The sequence below is a fragment of the Aspergillus mulundensis genome (assembly GCF_003369625.1).
Source record: "Aspergillus mulundensis strain DSM 5745 chromosome Unknown scaffold_0, whole genome shotgun sequence".
In the NCBI taxonomy this organism is placed as follows: domain Eukaryota; kingdom Fungi; phylum Ascomycota; class Eurotiomycetes; order Eurotiales; family Aspergillaceae; genus Aspergillus; species Aspergillus mulundensis.
Genome location: NW_020797888.1, coordinates 1610769 through 1629633, shown reverse-complemented (window position 1 = coordinate 1629633; position 18865 = coordinate 1610769). Strand labels below are relative to the sequence as shown.

The 18865-nt window shown below is 51.7% G+C and overlaps 7 protein-coding genes across 7 annotated transcripts; all 7 read left to right on the top strand.

Annotated features, from left to right (window-relative positions):
• Positions 1-198: 198 nt before the first annotated feature.
• On the top strand, positions 199-1277 carry DSM5745_00464 (PP1-complex regulatory subunit GLC8; the record flags this gene model as incomplete). The annotated part of the gene is made up of 4 exons (XM_026742480.1): positions 199-238; positions 298-1006; positions 1057-1167; positions 1238-1277. The coding sequence occupies 4 exons, from the start codon at positions 199-201 to the stop codon at positions 1275-1277; spliced, it is 900 nt and encodes a 299-aa protein (XP_026608325.1).
• Positions 1278-1824: 547 nt separating this feature from the next.
• sfh5 (CRAL/TRIO domain protein) lies at positions 1825-3066 on the top strand (the record flags this gene model as incomplete). The annotated part of the gene is made up of 2 exons (XM_026742479.1): positions 1825-2501; positions 2562-3066. 2 exons carry the CDS (start codon positions 1825-1827, stop codon positions 3064-3066), a joined length of 1182 nt encoding a protein of 393 aa, XP_026608324.1.
• Positions 3067-3704: 638 nt separating this feature from the next.
• DSM5745_00462 (TATA-binding protein-associated factor TAF6) lies at positions 3705-5165 on the top strand (the record flags this gene model as incomplete). Its single annotated transcript, XM_026742478.1, has 3 exons — positions 3705-4074; positions 4147-4565; positions 4617-5165. 3 exons carry the CDS (start codon positions 3705-3707, stop codon positions 5163-5165), a joined length of 1338 nt encoding a protein of 445 aa, XP_026608323.1.
• A 3575-nt stretch (positions 5166-8740) lies between these two features.
• Positions 8741-10293, top strand: DSM5745_00461 (adenosylmethionine decarboxylase SPE2; the record flags this gene model as incomplete). Its single annotated transcript, XM_026742477.1, has 2 exons — positions 8741-8858; positions 8906-10293. 2 exons carry the CDS (start codon positions 8741-8743, stop codon positions 10291-10293), a joined length of 1506 nt encoding a protein of 501 aa, XP_026608322.1.
• Positions 10294-11010: 717 nt separating this feature from the next.
• Positions 11011-12199, top strand: DSM5745_00460 (transcription initiation factor TFIID subunit 11 family protein; the record flags this gene model as incomplete). Its single annotated transcript, XM_026742476.1, has 2 exons — positions 11011-11510; positions 11614-12199. The coding sequence occupies 2 exons, from the start codon at positions 11011-11013 to the stop codon at positions 12197-12199; spliced, it is 1086 nt and encodes a 361-aa protein (XP_026608321.1).
• Positions 12200-13300: 1101 nt separating this feature from the next.
• Positions 13301-14850, top strand: DSM5745_00459 (acyltransferase family protein; the record flags this gene model as incomplete). Its single annotated transcript, XM_026742475.1, has 3 exons — positions 13301-13414; positions 13477-14104; positions 14156-14850. The coding sequence occupies 3 exons, from the start codon at positions 13301-13303 to the stop codon at positions 14848-14850; spliced, it is 1437 nt and encodes a 478-aa protein (XP_026608320.1).
• A 1058-nt stretch (positions 14851-15908) lies between these two features.
• On the top strand, positions 15909-18098 carry DSM5745_00458 (uncharacterized protein; the record flags this gene model as incomplete). The annotated part of the gene is made up of 4 exons (XM_026742474.1): positions 15909-16099; positions 16175-16798; positions 16870-17464; positions 17568-18098. The coding sequence occupies 4 exons, from the start codon at positions 15909-15911 to the stop codon at positions 18096-18098; spliced, it is 1941 nt and encodes a 646-aa protein (XP_026608319.1).
• Between the last annotated feature and the right edge of the window lie 767 nt (positions 18099-18865).

Below are 18865 nucleotides of genomic sequence, written 5' to 3'. Positions count from 1 at the left end.
TAGACCTTCAGCTGACTCGGATCTGGTATATAGGCACAACCAGGTCATCGCGCGCCTTCGAGATTTCCGTTTCCCCTGCCTATAGATCTCTTGTTGAATCTGTCAGCTTATTCTCTATTCGTTTGTTTCATTTGCGAACGGACAAGGGTAGAACAAGCAATCTTTCTGTGACTTGACCATACCCCACTTAACACCGAAATGGCGCAGAACTCCGAACCGATTCCAAAGAGGCCCAAGGGTAAGTATCGTCGCGATGCATTGGCAGCATTTATTATTACATCGCTAATGCGCTCGTAGGTATCCTCAAAAACTCTAGTTCTCAGCAGCTCCTCCACGTTACGCACGACGCGCATCATACCCCATCACCGCCACCCGAAGACACCAAAGAGCTCACCCTGCAAAACACCCTTGTGAATGCCGGTCGCCGCCCATCTGCCTCTTCGCGCCGCACTTCTCTCGCCAGCGCTCACGGACACCATGACGAAATTTCACCCCGCCTCAAGTGGGATGAAGCCAACTTGTACCTCACGGAGCAAGAAAAGACGGCGAAGATGAAGATCGACGAGCCCAAAACCCCATATGCACCGCGCTATGATCCCGCCGAGGATGAAGAAGAGATGAGGCTTGCTGAGGCGCAGGAGAGCCTGATCGATGCGCAGGGTGTTGTTGTTGATGAGCTTGATAAGGATAAGAAAGGTTCCTCGTCGGCTTCATCCTCGCAGAATAAGGTCTCTGAAGATGATATCCCTGAGCTGGAGTTGGGAGAGCCCGAAGAGGAGGTTTCGCAGGACGCACATCTTGGAGCTGGCGATCGGATCATGCGTGCGCGCAGCTTGAGCAGTGAGTCTGGTCGCAGTGACAGGCATGTTGTCGTTGGGGCGGATACTAGCACCGAGTCAAACGGAGATGAGCGTTTGTCGCCCGAGGAGGTGCGGGAGAAGCATCGGCAGTTCGAGAAGCAGCGGAGGAAGCATTATGAGATGCGGAATATCAAGGAGCTTTTAGCGTATGTCTCCTCTTGCTTTTTTTTTTCTTGGCACATGCTGACCATGACAGACACCACGAGGACCTGGACGAGATGGACGAGGACGAGGATGAAGGAGCGTCCAGATCGGGTGTCCCACCTCCCATGCCGCAGGTCCCGCAGCAATATGTGAACGGCGGCAAGTGAGCCTTCAATGATGATGATGAGATGATGTCGAGGTCTAAATCCGCTTTCCCCTTGTATATTCCCCAGCGCTTTGAGTTATGATGGCGACGAGATGAGTGATGAATAGGTGTCTGTCTTTCTCGGCATACTGTGTTATCTATGTGCTTGATTTGCTCCTGTTTTCTGAATAATCTTGATAGATCTCCAGTCTCTACGTCGGAGCACAGTTCTCATCTGAATAACAAATCTGTCCACCGACGAAGGACACGAAAAAAAAATCCACAATTATCGAGAGATGCATACGTTATAGCAGTCGCCTATATATAGCTCGTGGGTCTAACTATAGAATGACAGCTTGGCACTCAGGAGATGAGCAGAAATGTTGCCGTGAAAGTCACGAATGAGCGATCGTACGACGAAATTGATGAGACTAGTCATAAATAAGAAGTGGCCTAGATTTGATAGATAAAGTTACATGAGTCAATCGCTATCGTCGACGCCTAATTTCACTATTAAACCTGGACCAGGAGTCGTGTTTGTTTGTCTTTTTCCTCTCCGACTGCTCCTGCATCTTCCTCGCTTTTCGAATCTTCTCTTCTTCCATCTCATCCCTCGCATCTATCCTTGCTATCCATCCTATATTTTCTTTCACCTCTTGAATACGATTAGTTACCATGGCTGACCAGGCAAAACTACCCGACCAGGCCCAGCCAGCTCCCCAAGTCCAGGAGCCCGACACCACCAAGTCCGAGCAACCCACCGCTACTGAGACTGCGCCTGCGCCAGAACCTGTCACTGAGCCTGCCCCTACGGCGGTAGCCAGCGCTACCGAAGCCGCAGCTCCTGCTGCCCCTGAGCCCGCTGCTGCGCCGGCTGAAACGACCACAGCTCCCGCCCCAGAGCCTACTAAGTCCGAAGCCCAGGCCGAGCCCGAGAAGAAAGATGAGCCCTCGAAGCCCGAATATTTCATGAAGACTCCTGCGCTGGAGCAGCTCTTTGACAAGCTCCCTACTATCCTGTCCAATGCCGGCCATGAGGAGATGTGGGGTGTGCCCCTGAAGCACGACGCGGCCGATATCCCCACTATCAACGTCCTCATTAAATTCCTCCGAGCGAACGCCGGCGACCTCAAGGCTGCCGAGGACCAGCTCAGCAAGGCTCTGATCTGGCGCAAGGAGAACGACCCTATTGCTTTGGCTGATGCGTCGAAGTGCAGCTATGATGCTGCCAAGTTCGGCGGTTTGGGATACCTGACTACTTATGAGCGCGAGGGAAAGGGCGATCTGATCGTTACTTGGAATATCTATGGTGCTGTGAAGAAGTTTGATGAGACTTTTGGCGATGTTGCTGAGTAAGAGCCTCATCTCCACTTATTTCTTTGCTAGACCGTTGTTAATGAGCAATGTTTCAGGTTTATCAAGTGGCGCGCGGCTCTCATGGAGCTAGCTGTTCAGGAATTGAAGCTGGACCAAGCTACCTCGGTCATCGACTACGATGGCGAGGATCCCTACCAGATGGTACAAGTCCACGACTACCTGAACGTGAGCTTTTTCCGCATGAACCCGAATGTCAAGGCGGCGACCAAGAAGACCATTGATGTCTTCAGCACCGCTTACCCGGAGCTTCTGCGCGAGAAGTTCTTCGTCAACGTCCCTGCCATTATGGGCTGGATGTTCGCCCTCATGAAGGTGTTCGTCAACCAGAACACTGCCCGCAAGTTCCATCCTATCTCCAACGGCGCCAACCTCGCCAAGGAGTTCCCTGCCGGCCTGGCGGAGAAGTTCCCCAAGGCTTATGGCGGCTCTGCTGCTGACCTTGAAGGTTTTGCGCGGACTCCTGCTCTTAAGGAGGTGAAGAAGGAGGAGCCAAAGGAAGAACACAAGGAGGAGCCTAAGGAGGAACAGAAGGCAGAGTAATCGTATCGACTCTTTCGCTCTTGAAAGGTGGTTGGGGTCATTGTTTGTGTTTGCGTTTCTTTCTACTATGATACCTCTTAGAATTGTTACTACGGGCAAACGGGAGAGGAGTGATTTCGAGACTGGTTGTTTCTGTTGGACCCATTGCAGCCCTTTTTAGTTAATTGTATATTTAATCTCTAATCAAGAAAGCTCTCAACTTCTTCGTTGAAAGGCTTATAAGTGTCGATTGGATGGCCTTTGACTTGCTCAGATCTAAAGAAATACGTTTAACTTGTAAGTCGCTATTAGCAATATGGAAAGACTCTCAATTCTAGGCACTCTCGATCTATTCTGCTGCTTGCTCTTGAGGCTGTTCTGTATAGATCTGAACGGTGACCGGGACATCATAAGCCCGAGGTTCTCGCCGCCCTTCCGATCAGATTCCCGACAATTCAAGCTTCTATCTAGAACACCTCTTCATCAAATCGCAACTATTGGCTTTTGGCATTCATTTTGAAATCAGAATGCCTTTTGCCTTTTGCGATTCGACCCCTCCGCCGATCTGATCGCTCGACTCGCCCAGCGATCTCTATCCGTCACCGCCATCACCACCACCTCCTCTCACTTTCGATCAATAAAGGTCCTCCTCCCACAAAATGTCCGTCTGGAACCCCGACAACATTCGCGATGTCGCCGAATCCGTCGGTATCGTCAACCTTAATAATGATGTCACCGAGAACCTCGCGCGTGACGTTGAATACCGCATCGCGCAGGTGCTGGAAGAAGCACTGAAGTTCATGCGCCACAGCCGCCGCACACTGCTCACGACGAAGGATATTGCGCTAGCCTTGCGAGTTTTAGACGTCGAGCCACTGTACGGATATGAGTCGACCAGGCCGCTGAAGTTTGGCGAGGCGAGCTTAGGGCCCGGCCAGCCGCTTTTCTATGTCGAAGATGAGGAGGTTGATTTTGAGAAGTTAATTAATGCGCCGTTGCCGAGGGTTCCCAGGGAGATCAACTTTACTGGTAGGTACTCCTTCTTTCTTCGAACATACAACTTGGAGTAGGACAAGTGAAGGGTTAATGTTGTCTTGCTAGCACACTGGCTCGCCGTTGAAGGTGTCCAGCCGTCTATACCACAGAACCCGACGGCAGCAGACTCGCGCAACCTCGAATTAATGTCCAAGGGACCGAACGCGAACGCGACACTGGCGGCTATGAGCGGGAATGGGAACGTCGCTGTCAAGCCGCTCGTCAAGCATGTCCTGTCCAAGGAACTGCAGCTCTACTTTGAGAAAGTGTGCAATGCGTTTCTGGATGAGTCGAGCGAGAAGTATCGGACATCTGCGTATGCGAGCTTGCGCGAGGATCCGGGGTTGCATCAGCTCGTACCTTACTTTGTCCAGTTTATCTCAGAAAAGGTCACGCATGGGTTGAAAGACATCTTTGTCCTGACACAGGTCATGCATATGGCTGAGGCATTGGTGCAGAACAAGTCTCTCTATGTTGACCCTTATGTATGTACCTTACCCAGTCATACCCCGAGACATTGCTGACGAGTTCTACAGATTGCCTCCCTCGTCCCCCCGGTCCTCACCTGCTTAATCGCGCGCCAACTCGGCAGCACCGCCGAGCTCTCCGAACAATTTGCCCTTCGTGACCTCTCCGCTTCCCTCCTCGGCCTCATAGCAACAAAATACTCGCACTCCTCACACACCCTCAAACCCCGCCTCGCCCGCTCCTGCCTAAAAACCCTCCTCGACCCGTCCAAGCCCTTCGGCGCACACTACGGCGCTATAATTGGTCTCCACGCCGTCGGAGGCTCGGAAGCTGTCCGCGTCCTTATCCTGCCGAATCTGCCTACCTATGGGAACCTATTGAAAGACGGTCTTGCGGAAGAGAGTGCACGACGACCAGAGGCTGAAAAAGTCCTAAATGTTCTACTGGGTGTTCTGGCGGCTTTGAAAGAAGGGAAACCCGTCCTCACGAATGGACATGGGGCTGGAATGGTCAGCGATGATATTAAAAAACGGCTGGAAAGGAAACTGGGGGCGTTCTTGGCGGATAGGATTGCGGAGTTTGGGGATGGAGGCGTCGTGCATGCCATTTTGGAGTAGGCGCTGTTCAATCATAGATCTGAAAGCCTTGTCAATGGGGCTTGCCATTTAAGAACAGAGCCGGGCCCGCCTCGGCTAGGGCTGTGGTTAAGATGATACCATTACTATTTTCAATTCCAATACTAATGTTTTTATGAACCTTTTCATATGCGTGCATCGAAGATACCATGTAAAACGACATCGGTTTGGATTTCGTCTTGCCCTGTAGGTCTTGGTTGAAACAAGATATATCCGCGTAACGCGTCAGTAGCAGCGTTGACAATGCAGCAACTAATAAGTACAACTCGCCTAATATCAAACCCTTCGTAGATGACGCCGCGTCGATTGCAAACAGGACCACCGGCCAAATGAGATCCTCTTCTGCGCCGAATTGACCCATTGGGGTTCGCTTCCAGCAGCTGGAAGGTATATCCTGCCGGTGCAATACGGAATAGAGCCTCGCGTCCATCTACCCGGGGATGAAAATGGACTTAAATCCCAAACATACTAGTTCGGCGATCATGCGCCGAGCCGTATCGTGCATCGAGGCTTTCCTGGTGCCGTATGCAACCCGCGTCTCGGGATAATTGAAAGACGTCCTGAGACAGTATATAGCACATCCCTGATCACCGAATGTACATGGAAACAAGGTCCCAGTCCTATCGGTGTTCTGGCCAGGCTGTTGGCGGTATATTACAGGTAGGGTTGAACAAAGCAGGGGGGCGGAACACCCTTTAGTTGTGTTTCCGCTGGTTGACTCTTGTCCATAACCATGAGAGGCAATCCGAATGTTCCCTTCTGATTCATTCCTGTTCAAGCACACAATCAGTCTGGGAACATTCCATGTCGACCCATCTCTTTACCCGGATGGCCCCGTCAGAGCCTCCGTTCTACAGACTTGCTGCTGAGCTACCGCCGTGGGAATGCTGCATTCGCGCACAGCCAAGGAGAGTTCGAGAAGGAAGTCGGCGGGGCGGTCCGTGAAAGTGGGATTTCAGAGACGAGTTGCTTTTGTCAGGGAGCCCTGATGAAGTGGGTTGGCAGGAAGTATATCTTGCTTGACCTGTCGGGAATCTTGGTTATGATTTCGACGCATGCCGTAGGTCTGTCATGAGATTATCTGTGTCCCGGGATTGGAGGCTCTGTCTGAGTGAGTTTCTGTCCTGATTGCCATGTTTCAGATGTACAGGTAAGATATACTCTCTACCGCTGCCTCGCTCAGCATGAAGCTCCTGAAGGTCCTGTGAGGCTGGAATTCGTCTTCCGGCATCGCATCATCTGCTCTGTTGACACTTGCTTTGTCTATTGTGTCAAGATCGTGTTTATTCCACCTTTTTGTACTTCAGTCTCCCCACCGAACATCGTCCGGTGTATTTCACGCCGCAGATGTACCCCGTGGTGGCTGACGAGGCGTCTCAATGCTATGAAGACTAACCAAAGGCGTTATTGCGCAGAATGGGATAGTTTACAAAGCAACATCCAACGCGGAAGTAGGCCAACTAGAGCAGACAGACTGGGCACCTCGCTTGCAACCGCACAGCCAGCAAGAACAAAAACAACAGCCCACTCGGACTTTGTCTGCCATGCCGCAGTTGACCAAGCTCAACACGGTGCAGTGCTAGTACAAGATACCTACCTTGTAATCTTCATTGTCAGGGATCCTGGAGCGTGTCCCTCATGCTCAGGCCGATATTGGCCAAATACTTCCCCAGTCAGAGTCACAGCTTCATCAATAGGATCAACAGCAGTGACCCCCATGCGGGAGCACTTCCCCGTTTGAAGTGTTAAATGTAAACGAAGATAATAGTGCAGTTGGACTAAAATGGCGTAGTCTGCCTAAACTGTGAAGGAAACTATTTGACTGTCAATTAACTCGCGGTAGGATGCTCCTTGACCAGGACCCATGGACCTGTCGTTGCTGGGGACTTTAAAGCACATGGAAAAATTTCAATTTTCCAGCGGATAAGTTATCTCATAGACCTCGAGCCTTGCGTGCTGAAGCAGTTCAGGATACTGCTCTGTTTGGAGAAAGGAGAGGTCGCTATTTTCTGATGGGGATATACACCATCCTTTTGGGCACGTCAAGGACTCTAAATGGTCTCTGCGTCGAACGCACGAAACAGAGTGCCTGGATTAATATCGACTCAGTGTCTCTCTGACAGGCCATGGCTTGACTATCGTATTTAGATAGGCGCGCTGAAAGGGATTTGAAATTCCCTAGTCGGACGCTCAGGCACCAAGCCTGATGGCGGGGATTTTAGAGATGCTGTAAAGAGGTTGCCGTGGGCTCACCAGGAAAATGACGCTGACTGGCGGTCTTTTACCGGCGGGGAGCGGAGAGAGCCGGGTGGATTGGGAATGACAGCTGGGACTCGATAATCGATAATCTGGATCTGTCTGTATACCTCCGACGGGACGAGTAGGAGGAGAGCAAGGCGCTGACCGCGGGAGGCGACGTCATTCTTCCCGGCGACTGACCGCCTGCCAATCATAGCAGGCCTCCGTGTGAGCCTGTGAGGGCTGGGCTGGGCGGGCGACCCAACTTCCCTGACCGACTTTGCTGTCTGTCTTCGTCTTCGAATCCAGTCGCATCTTGTTCCCTGTAGTTATACTCGCTGCTCAGTATACCGTTTCACTCCGTGTCGTTTTCTTCTCGTCGTCCTCACCGGCATCTTGTTCCTGTTAGCCGCACGTCGGTATATCAACCCCTCAGCGCCCAACTGGAGCTGGCACTGGTCAGCCCCACAATAAAAATAGGAAAAGACTTCAAATTCCAACGCCGGCGACAACTTCTTGCTTTTGTGCACCCCACGTTGACCTGCCTTCTTTTTTCCCTCAATTCTTCTCCAAATCTCTCGTCTCTTGACCGACTTGGGATTGCTTCAACCTGATAATCATTCTCACACCCCTTCTCGTCTGGAGCAAATACTCAGATGTTCACAGCCGTGGCGTCTCGCTCCATCGTGCTCTTTTAAGCTCGAATTTGCTCTGCCTTCCATGAACTCAGAGGACCTACTGCGATTCCTGTCCAAGCCCGCGAAGTAAGTCGCTGCGACTTTTCAGCTCTCAAACCGAGTGCTCAACCCAGGTTGTCCTTGTGTTGAGCATCTGCGCCTTCTCTTTTACTTGCCTTTCAGAACACGCGACTGACTTTCCTATAAAGGCCCAGATAACACCCCTCACCAACAAAAACCAACGTTCTTCCCGCTCTTTATCCACCATCAATTCTTATAGAGCAGATTTCCTCGTCTGCTAGACCCGATACTTACCACGGTATCGGTATCTTCAGCACGAGGCCTTACGCATAGCCCACCATTCCATTTTCTCGAGGGTTCTTCCTTCTTTCGCTCTCGTTCCGACCCCCCTAACGCCGCTTCGAGCCTCTTGACATATATTTTATCGGCTGAGTGCCCCTCTTGCTCTCGATTCTTCAGGGCCTTCTCTTCACAGGCGGACAGTCCCCCCCTTGTTCGTCTGGGTCGCAGATAGTGCTTCTAGGCTTTTGTCTACGATCGAGCGCTACACAAATCATCTCAATAAATCGCCGGCAGCAGTCTCAAGATAGATCAAAAGCTTCGGCTACCACCAACTAAGAGATGGTCAACCTCATTCCTCAGCACTACACGCACTCGCCGTCCTCGTTTAATGCGACGCCATCCTTGACAATTAACCATGAGGCTGCCCAGGATCTAGACTCCACCAACGCCTTCGAAGGTATGTTGCGCTCATTCTGATGCACTGGAATGTGGCTGACTGTGCAGGCCCTGAGAAACTTCTGGAGGTTTGGTTTGCCGCGTCTCCAAAGGACCTGGGTCCTTCGAATCCCCTTGGCTTGAAGGCGGTCTCAGAGGATGTTTGGAAGGAGATGCTGGACATTGTCAATTGCCAGGTGTTGTCTATTGTGTCGTCCGATGACGTGGATGCCTATCTCCTCTCGGAATCTAGCATGTTCGTCTGGCCACACAAGTTGATTCTCAAGACATGCGGCACCACGACTCTGCTCTCCGGTCTTCCCCGCATTCTGGAAATAGCTGCCATGCACGGTGGCTTTCCCAAGTCCACTGCTCCACCGTCTCGAGGCATTACCGTTGCGGCCGCTCCCTACCGCGTATTCTACAGTCGCAAGAACTTCCTGTTCCCCGACCGTCAGCGTGGACCTCACCGCAGCTGGAGAGACGAGGTTCGGTCTATGGACAGGCTCTTCCTGAATGGCAGCGCCTACATGATTGGCAAGATGAACGGGGAGCATTGGTACTTATACCTTACTGAGCCCAACACTCTGCTTACGCCTCCTGCTACCCCACCTGCGGACTCGGACGACGAAGTTACCGAGACCAAGTTCATTCAGCTTCCCGATCGCTCTGACTTGGACATGGGTGCGCAGGATGAAGCTTCAGATGAGACTCTCGAGGTGTTGATGACTGACCTGGACGAAGAGGGCGCCAAGCAGTTCTATCTGGACCACGCCACTAGTGTTGCTGAGAAGCGATACAGCAACTTTGAGAAGGATGACCATGTGGACGTGTTCAGCAATGGCTCCGACCTCGAGGTTGATGAAGTCTCATCCTCTCAGGGTAGCGGGATTCTGCCTCCGGAGCTCACCACCGAAGGTCACGCTCTTGGTACTGTGGTTTCCGAGTCCTGCGGTCTGTCGGATGTATACCCAAAGGACACGTTCCCCGAGTCACGAATTGACGCTTATCTTTTTACCCCGTGTGGGTTCTCCGCGAATGGTGTGATACCTTCTCCCAATGGAGGCAAGGGCACTCACTACTTTACTGTTCACGTGACGCCGGAGCCTCACTGTTCGTACGCGTCCTTTGAGACCAACGTTCCGCACTCGCAGAACGGTAAGACTTCCGCGGATATCATTCAGCAAGTAGTGAACATCTTCAAACCCGGCCGTTTTACTGTCACGGTGTTTGAAGCAAAGCCTGGAATTGATGGCGACTGGGATATTAGCAAGGAAGCTCGCTATATCGAGCGCCAGGCAGCCCGTCGTGTCTCGAAGGGAGAAAATGTTGAAGGATACAGGCGGGTGGACCGCATTGTCCATGATCTACACGGTTATGACTTGGTTTTCCGCTATTATGAACGCCTTGATTGGAAGGGGGGGGCCCCGAGGCTAGGCGAAGATGTTATTGCTTGATTTCGGTCGAGAGTATTTCATTGCTAAATTGCCGGCTGTTAGTTTAGTTGAATCGTTCGTTGTTATGTCTCTCATGTCTGTCTTTTCTGTTATTCATGAATGTTATTGATCGCGCTCCTTATGAGTGTTTGTGATTTCCAGTTTCGGAGAGCCTAGGTATAATCCATTGCTATTTCATCGCTGTTTTCCTCTTACAAACATTCGTATCTTTACGTAGTACTAGGATGCCTAGGTCACCCCGTTGCCTGCTTATGATTATAAATCAAGTCTTTTGATTTCAAATGAAGGAGATCAGTAACATAGTTCCAGCTAATGATTGTCAGCCTCATAGGAGCGTAGGAACTGAGTAGCACGCCTGTCCAGACTCCAGTAGTAGTACGCGCCTTCCCGGTCCATAGTCGGCGCGGAACATCTTGGTTCCATCGGAATATGCGATCATCAAGTGCAGCTCAGGATTCAGATATCAATCAACACACGACCGCGATTCCCATTTCATGAATGCCGGCTACTGCTTTACTTACCCGAGCTCTCTCCTTTCGACTACGCGAGAAAAATATTTACTTCAAACTCGCCTCACTTCCCCGCATACAAACTCCACCGTCGCACCTCACTAACACCAACACCAACATTATCTTAACCCATCCCGGGCGCCATATAACTACGAACAAGTGCAAGCAACGAGTTTAGTGAGGATACAATAGCGCCAGCGCAGGCAAAATGTCTTCACCACCACCGAACCCACCGAACCCAAATCCTCTAAAACGCACCTCCATCTCCTCCGCCTCAGCCGGCCACCAGAATAAACGCCCGCGCATGCACCCCCTCCGCCAGACTTCGTTTCCCGTCGACCCAGACCTCCGAGCCTTCAGCGCAACCGCGACCAGCGATGCAGGAAGCGTGACAGGGAGTTTCACAGGGAGCGTTGGAGGCGCGAGCGCGGACGGTGTCTTTCGACGCAAGAGGGGCCGAAAGAGCAAAGCTGAAAAGGAGCGCGAGAGGGAGAGGGAACGCGAGCGTGAGCGTGAGCGGGAGAGAGATAGTGAGGATATGGTTAGTGTTGCGAGGGGAGGGGCGGCGAGTACGGTTGGTGGTGGCGCAGGAGGAAATGGGGGCGAGGAAGGCGATGAAGATGATGATTTTGACGATGAGGGGGACTTGCTGGGCAGAGAGGATGGAGGGGAGCGTGAGGACGTAGAGGCGGAGAGGAAGAATCTTGCGTGAGTGTCTTCGGTTTTTTCGGCCCCTTCTATTTCATTCGCTTCGTTCCTTACGAAGTTGATACAAGGATACGGATGCTAATGGTTTGCTGGTCGGTGATAGATTACTGGTGGATGCATTTAATCCGCTACAATCCGAGCGATATGATTTGTTCAAGCGGGCGAAATTGAGGAAGGAGACGCTACGGCGGATCGTCAATCATGCGCTCTCGCAATCGGTCCCGGCCAGTGTGGTGACCACGATCAACGGGTTTACAAAAGTGTTTGCGGGAGAGATGATAGAAAAGGCACGGACGGTACAGAAGGAGTGGGCGGATGCACACGATCAAGCAGCATTGGCAAGGCTCGCTCAGGAAGAAGCTGCGGCAGACGGGCCAAATCACGCTGCAACCAATAACGAACCTCATTCGGCAGTGAAACACGAGCCGGTAGATACGAACTCGAGCGTCAGCACAGCTGGTGTGTTTCGGATTTCGGCACCTGGCGGAAGCGCAAGGGTGAAGCTTCCGCCTAACCCCCACCGCGGACAGCTGCTCCCTTCCCATTTGCGAGAAGCGCTCCGACGGTATAAACGAGACGGAGAGGGCGGGGGCGTTGGCTTTTCCGGGCTCAGTCTGGGGAACTTGGGGGTTCGAGGGTCGGTCACCTGGAGTGCAGGCAGCGTAGGAGGGCGGCGTCTATTTCGCTGAATTTACCTCTCGGACAGTCTCGATATCTGTATATATTAATGAGACGTTTCAGCTTTGATTGGTGATTGTTCGGAGTTATCGGCTGTTTGGACTCGAGATGTCGCCAAGTGAGCGTCCGAAGAAGCAGCCAAGCCACTAGCCAAGCCACTAGACTCAGCCTAGCAGTCCTTAGTCATCCACTAAGGGCCGACGCAGACGAACTTGTGCTTAGTGCAGGGTCTTGATTCGAGCACGAAGACGCCATCTACCCGCAGAATTGGGGCAGACCCTTGGTTGGATGGACCGCGCCCTGAGATTTGGCCCCAGCCTGGATCCGTGGCTCTCTAGCGCTGTCCCTGAGCCGCCGCCCTATGGCTCTTCTGCGCCGTTTTGGCGTCCGTGATTCCGTGAATTGCTGTTTTGCACCCCCTGAATGGCTTTATCCCAAGCCTTGAATGGGGGGAGGTTGCGACACTGTCTCAGTGTCTCGCTTGGGAGGCCACTGTGGGCACTGGGCTCCGAGTCCGGGCTGAGACTGCCATCTGCGATGTGCCATGATTTATGCATCCGAGTGCCCTCGTTGCGTCTGCGGCTTGGACCGCCAGTGGCCACACTGAGGAAGAATGGTTCTGCCTATCTCTGGATTGTGGTTCTATTCTCGGCCCCCTGTCTGATAATTGATTGACAAGGCGGATTTCAAGGTTGTTCCCTTTAAAATTCCGTTTTGCTTCTTCACTGGGAGACATAGGTGGATATCGCTCGCTCGGCACTGCTCCATAGTCCATACTGCTGGACGCTGATCCGTTCTTCAATTTCACCTGGTCGTTCACTTTCCCTTTTTTCTCAAGTTTCAATTCTTCTGTCTCCAGACTTGCCCCGTATTCAGCCTTCTAGGGCCTAGCTTTTCTTTGGGTTTCTCCGTGTCCTTCCTTCTCCTCCTCCTTGTTTGACTCGCCTCTTGTCTAACTTATCAACTGTCCTTGACTGCCACATCCCATGTCGTGTTGAAGCAAACTTCCTCGCTCATCTCTTCCACACTCCTTTGGTCTTTTTTTTTGGTTTCGCTTAGCATTTAGCATTCATTGAATGAGCTTGCTTTCGGTCTACTAGTCTTGGTGCAGGATGTCCCAAGCTCAAGCTTCCTACTTGTACACTCGAATTCGAGAAGCGCTGCCATGGAATGGTGGTGATCCAAACGTCAAAGGTGATCCCCGGAAAAGTGTCAAATGGGTCGATGTACGAGCACCTTCATTATCAACGCCACTTTTGTCTTGCGAGGCTGACTCGAGTACCTACAGGGCCTTCGAGGTATCGCATCCTTCCTTGTCATCCTCACCCACCTTGCCCGAGCCTGGGACTACGATCTGTTTGCCCCTCGGGATTCTGAAGATGCGTCTCCCAGACTGCTGCAGTTGCCCGTGTTCCGCATCCCGTGGCAGGGCCGTATCGGTGTCACCATCTTCGCCTTCTTGACTGGCTACGTCTGCGCTCTGAAACCGCTGAAGCTCTCACGAAATGGAAACGTCCTCGGCGCCTTTACCGCTGTCGGCAAAAGTGCCTTCCGCCGCCCCCCACGTCTCATCATGCCCGCGACAATCGCTATGATAATATCCTGGGCCATGGCTCAGTGCGGTGCGTTCATCGCTGCCAACCGGTCAGATTGCTGGTGGTGCCGATACGCTGCTCCGGATCTCGAGGACTCTTTCTGGAAGGAGGTGATTCGCTTGGGCAAGAACTTCCTTTCTACCTGGACGACGGGATACATGGCCTATGATGATCATCAGTGGGCGATGCTGCCTCTGCTGATGACTTCTATGTTGGTGTATCTCTTGACTTGTGCTACTATGTTCATGCGTTTCCGCTGGCGGCTTGTTGTCTATCTCATCATGGCGCTTTACTTCCACCAGGACAACGCTAAGAACACAGGTAATTATTCAGTATAGACTTGTTTTGGTGGATTTACGCTAACGAGATTAGAAACCTTCCAACTGCAAGGTGTTTACGGCATGTTCCTCAGCGATTTGTCCTATGAAGTCTCGTTCCAAGAGTTCCTCGAGAAGTGGAAGTGGCCCCGACGGGTCGTGGCCGCTATCCTCTGTGCCTCCGGTCTCTTCATTGCCGGCTACCCCGGTGAACACCCTGAATGGAGTACCTGGTCCGAAGTCATGCACAAAGCTGCTCACTACATTTTCCCTCCCGACGTCAACATCGGTAAGCGCTACACCGCCGTCGGTATCGACTTGATCATCTTTGCCATCTACATCTCCCCCAGCGTCAAAGAATTCCTCTCGAACCGCCTCCTTCTTTGGCTTGGTGGTCGGTCTTTTGCCGTCTACCTCGTCCACGGAACCTTACTCCGTACCGTCCTCTGCTGGTGTCTCTACGGTATCACCGGTCAGCCCTTCGACCCTAATGTGAAGCAAGAGGGCAAGGATGAGCCCGTGTGGATCCCGATCCGCCCACCATGGGTTGTCGCCATCAGTATTCCTCTCTGGATCTGCTTGGTATACTTCTGTGCAACCTTATGGACAAACTACGTTGACCCCTTCTGTGCTCGCCTGACCCAGAAGATGGAGAACCGCATGTTTATCCAGGACGAAAAGCCCGCCCAAGCCGAGTCATTACCCTTGACCTCGATGCCCATGCAGACGATGCCCATCCAGAGCGCTTAAACACGACAGTCAAATTTAGCACAATCAGACCAATTGCATTTGTTTGCCTCACTACACGATACATCTCGACGATACTGATACATTTACCATCTTCAAATTCGACCATCGACACCTTTAGATTTGACCATACATTTCATCTTTCTCTTTTTGTACCTTTCTCTGTTGAATCTTACCCCCGGATCGCTGCTTTTCAAGATATGGCTGGTCCATGCGTGACTAAACATTTCATCAGGGTTTGGAGTTGACTTGTGTCGTTTGTTGTACTTATGTCTACATGCATCTGTCCACTAGCCATTTCTCCAGAAGGCTGTCTTCTTTACACATACTTCATCTTACTTATTTTCTATTAATGTACAAAAGGAACAATGAACATACCTATGACGATAGAACGTGTCTCTTTATTTATTTGATGTAGCTTGGTGCTGTAGCTTAGGTGTACATCGTAGCAGGATGAGCGTCTTAGGTACCCGGCCCCTTGGGGCTGGATAGGGAATGCTTTTCCCTTGTCACCTTCAGGTGCTGTCACCATCACAAGCTGGGTTCTGATTTGAACTATCATGGACATACTCCTTTGATCATCCAAGTAGTCTCCCAGCTCGAGTGAATGATATTGGCCAGGTCTGAGAATCATTCAATAACTCACCTGCTTCTGGGAACACTTTCTATTGTTTGAATCCACCTCAACTGACTGTGATGTGGTGAATATGATTCAATGAGCAAGCATGTCTGCGAATCTTATTCACTACATTGTCCTGAGTCACAGCATATACACTCTTCAATTCCTAATCATGCATGTGTTATATTCTTCTACCCACCTCTCTCTTCATTTTCCTTTCCTCCCCATCCTCTACAGTCCTCCTCCAACTCGTTCGAACAACCAGTGCTATCTTCGTTTCTGTCTCCCTCGGCAAGATCGTCAGCAGACAATCACAATCTACCAGGTCAGTGCCTCGCCAATATCCGATTCAAGGCCGTAACACACATAGTAAGGAGCTTCTGCTAACCTCGAGCAAGATCCAGCCAGTGGACACACGCCATAGCACGCAATGCAGAGCAACATGGCAGACTCTTGCGAGCCTAACGCTAAGCCCAACGCCAACGGCACCGCCCCGAACGCCCCCAGCAATCCTATCATCATTTCCGACCCGCCCAAGGTCGTCCCGGCCTATTGTGACCTAACCCGTGATGGAACACCGCAGGTAGAACGCCGGGACCGCGATGAAGAAAACGGTCAAGGCCAGGAAGTTAGGTATGTCGCCAATGTCAAGCTTTCCATGCACATCTGAGGGCAGAGACATTGAGTATTTAACACCCTGTCGAGCAGTGCTATTAGACAGGAAACACAGCCTGCGGACCTAGCCCCTTCTGACCCCCGTCTCCGTGCCCGCAATACGCCAAACACAGATGCTGTTTTTGACCGCCATGTCGTGGACTTGACTGAGTCTCCCCAGAAAGCAACTCATGATGAGCGGCGAGGTACTTTCGAGGCAGGCCTGCGCAGCCCTCCTCCCCAGTACTGCCCGCGTTATTATGCCGGCACGATAGACCCAACGGCGGGGATGCGTCTCGACCGCCGTCCGGATGTCAGCCTTGACGAATTACTTGCAGGGATCGACGGGCGTGGAACACAACCTTCAGAGACTAGTGTGGTATGGGAAAGCGCTACCTCACCTATTACGTCGAGTGCTCCTGAGGTGATCAGCAACCCGGCTACGGTGACTGCGGTTTTCTGTGACTTGACCCAGGGCGCAACTGGAGATCAAGATGCTGCAAAGGAAGCGCAATCTGCCGGGGCTGTGCCGGCATCCAGCAACCCTAACTTGCACAATGTATCCATAGCTCCCCTGTTGGATGTCGACTCCCCGGTGGTAGTTTCCGCGGTTTGCGAATTGACACAAAATGAGAATGGAGTTCAGCCGTCCGCTAAGGATAAGGAGCAGGAAGCAAGGTCAGTCTCCTTACAGAGCGGACTGCTATATTGGTGGGCGAAGTACAAACCCACTGACTGACATTGAGCAGCCTCGCTGAACAGGAGGTGCAACCTGCCATGGGGTACTCCAAGGAGCGTGAGGCCAAGGACCGAATGAATATTCACTCTGTCCCTGCAGAAATAAGTGGCGAAGGCAAATCCGCTGTCCAGGGCGAGATTCGCCCTACGATCGATATCTCTGAGCCTCTCCCTGATGCTCCGGACCTTCAACCTGCAGTCAAGCCTGAACCTCAGACCGAGAACCTTCCTGGCACCCAGACTGGTCTCAGCGAAACAGAACGCAGAGCCGATGAGTTTCTCAAGTGGCTGCAGCACGATCTCGCACAATCCAAGGTCCAGTCTGAATCTCAAAAGGAGGCTCTTCCACAGACTTGTTCTAAGGCTCTGCAGGATGCTCCAGGAGTCGTCACTGAGGATCATCCTAGCACCCAACCTAGCCAAAACGTGGAAATATGCAAGGCCGCTAGTTCCTTGAACTGGTTGCAGCAAGAAATGGCACAGCCACAGGTCGAGCACACAGTTCACGAAGGTGTTCATCCCCGTACTGCTTCCGAAACTCTGAGAGATGCTCCAGACTTCAAGATTGAGATTGAACCCCATGCTGAAAAGTTCGGTGCCGAAGCTGTGATCTATGCCCCGGCCACGCCTGACTCTAATTTCAAGGCCGAGCTCCAGACCCAACCAAAAAATTCAGCTAGAGGAAGACGGAACCAGAACTGACAATCAGACCCAAGCCGAGGAACAACCCGAGTCCCAGCAACCGGCCCTCAAGCGTGCCCTACCCGACAACGAACAGGGCACTACAAAAGAATATCCGGCGTCACCCAGAACTCCCAAGAAACAGCGAATCCACGAGCACGATTCCTACGCCTCCACCAAAGACCATTTCCTCAAGTGCCTCGGCGAAGTGGTACGCAAGGTCAAGCAGACCTCGTGGGCCATCAAGAACGCCACCAACAGCATGGAGAACGAGTTCATGAACGGGGTTGAGACGGACTTTTCCCTAGTCGTCGAGAATATAAGACGGAACGTTGAGATCATGCACGAGGCTATTAGAGACCTTGAGGGTTACATGGCCAAACATCTTGACGCGGTGGCGGAGATCCGTCCTGGTGCGAATGTCGAGAATATTCGTGAGCAGGCTCGCGCCATTGTCAAGGGCGCTCAAATCATCCAGGATGCTTGGGTGCAGTTTGTGAAGATCTGGGAAGAGGAGACTGCGTCTGACGCTCAGGCTATGGAGGGACAGGGACTTTGAGATAGGTTCGTGTCCAAGGCAGGTCTGAGTGGTTTGACCTCAACTCGTTTTATTTATGAAGTCATATGGACCTTTTTCTTATCATGACCTGTTGCTTTGTATTGGTTCACTCTGGGGTTGGTCAATTTTCTTTCTCCATATGGCGTGAGCCATCTTGTGCCCTTGGATGTAGCTTGAGTATGTCAAAGGGTCGACTATCTCCATGGATTTTGCGGCTGCTCCAAGAGCTAGGTTAAAAACTGAATACAATTCTATCTACTGCAGCATATATGGATCCTCCTTGATACTAACCTCACTTTGCCTTGACATTTGCCTTTACGTGGACTGAATATCCCTATACAAATAGAGCCTTGCACTTCTTCACATCTTCAGCCGTCTTTCCTCCCAAGCTCTCTCTTCTCTGGCTACTCCCTATCATCGCTGCTCCTGGTCTTTCACCTAGCTTCTTAGTTTGCTCGACCTTCCGCATCCTCGTCTAACTTAACTGTATACCTCCACTCCCTTCCTCTGCCTCTCTCATACGCGGTCTATCCTCTTTGCCTCTAGTTTCCATTCACTCTTCTTGCATACAACCATATCTCATTTCTCCATCGTGGCCTAGCTAGAACTTCAATCACCGCTGAGGATACTTCTTTCTCTGAATCAACCAGCATCTTATCACCGACTATCCACGCTTCAAAGAGCGCAGGTAGGCTGCAAACTTTCATCTTTTGCTCAATCCCACAAATGGGTATACACTGACCATTTTAGTGGACTATTCCGAACAC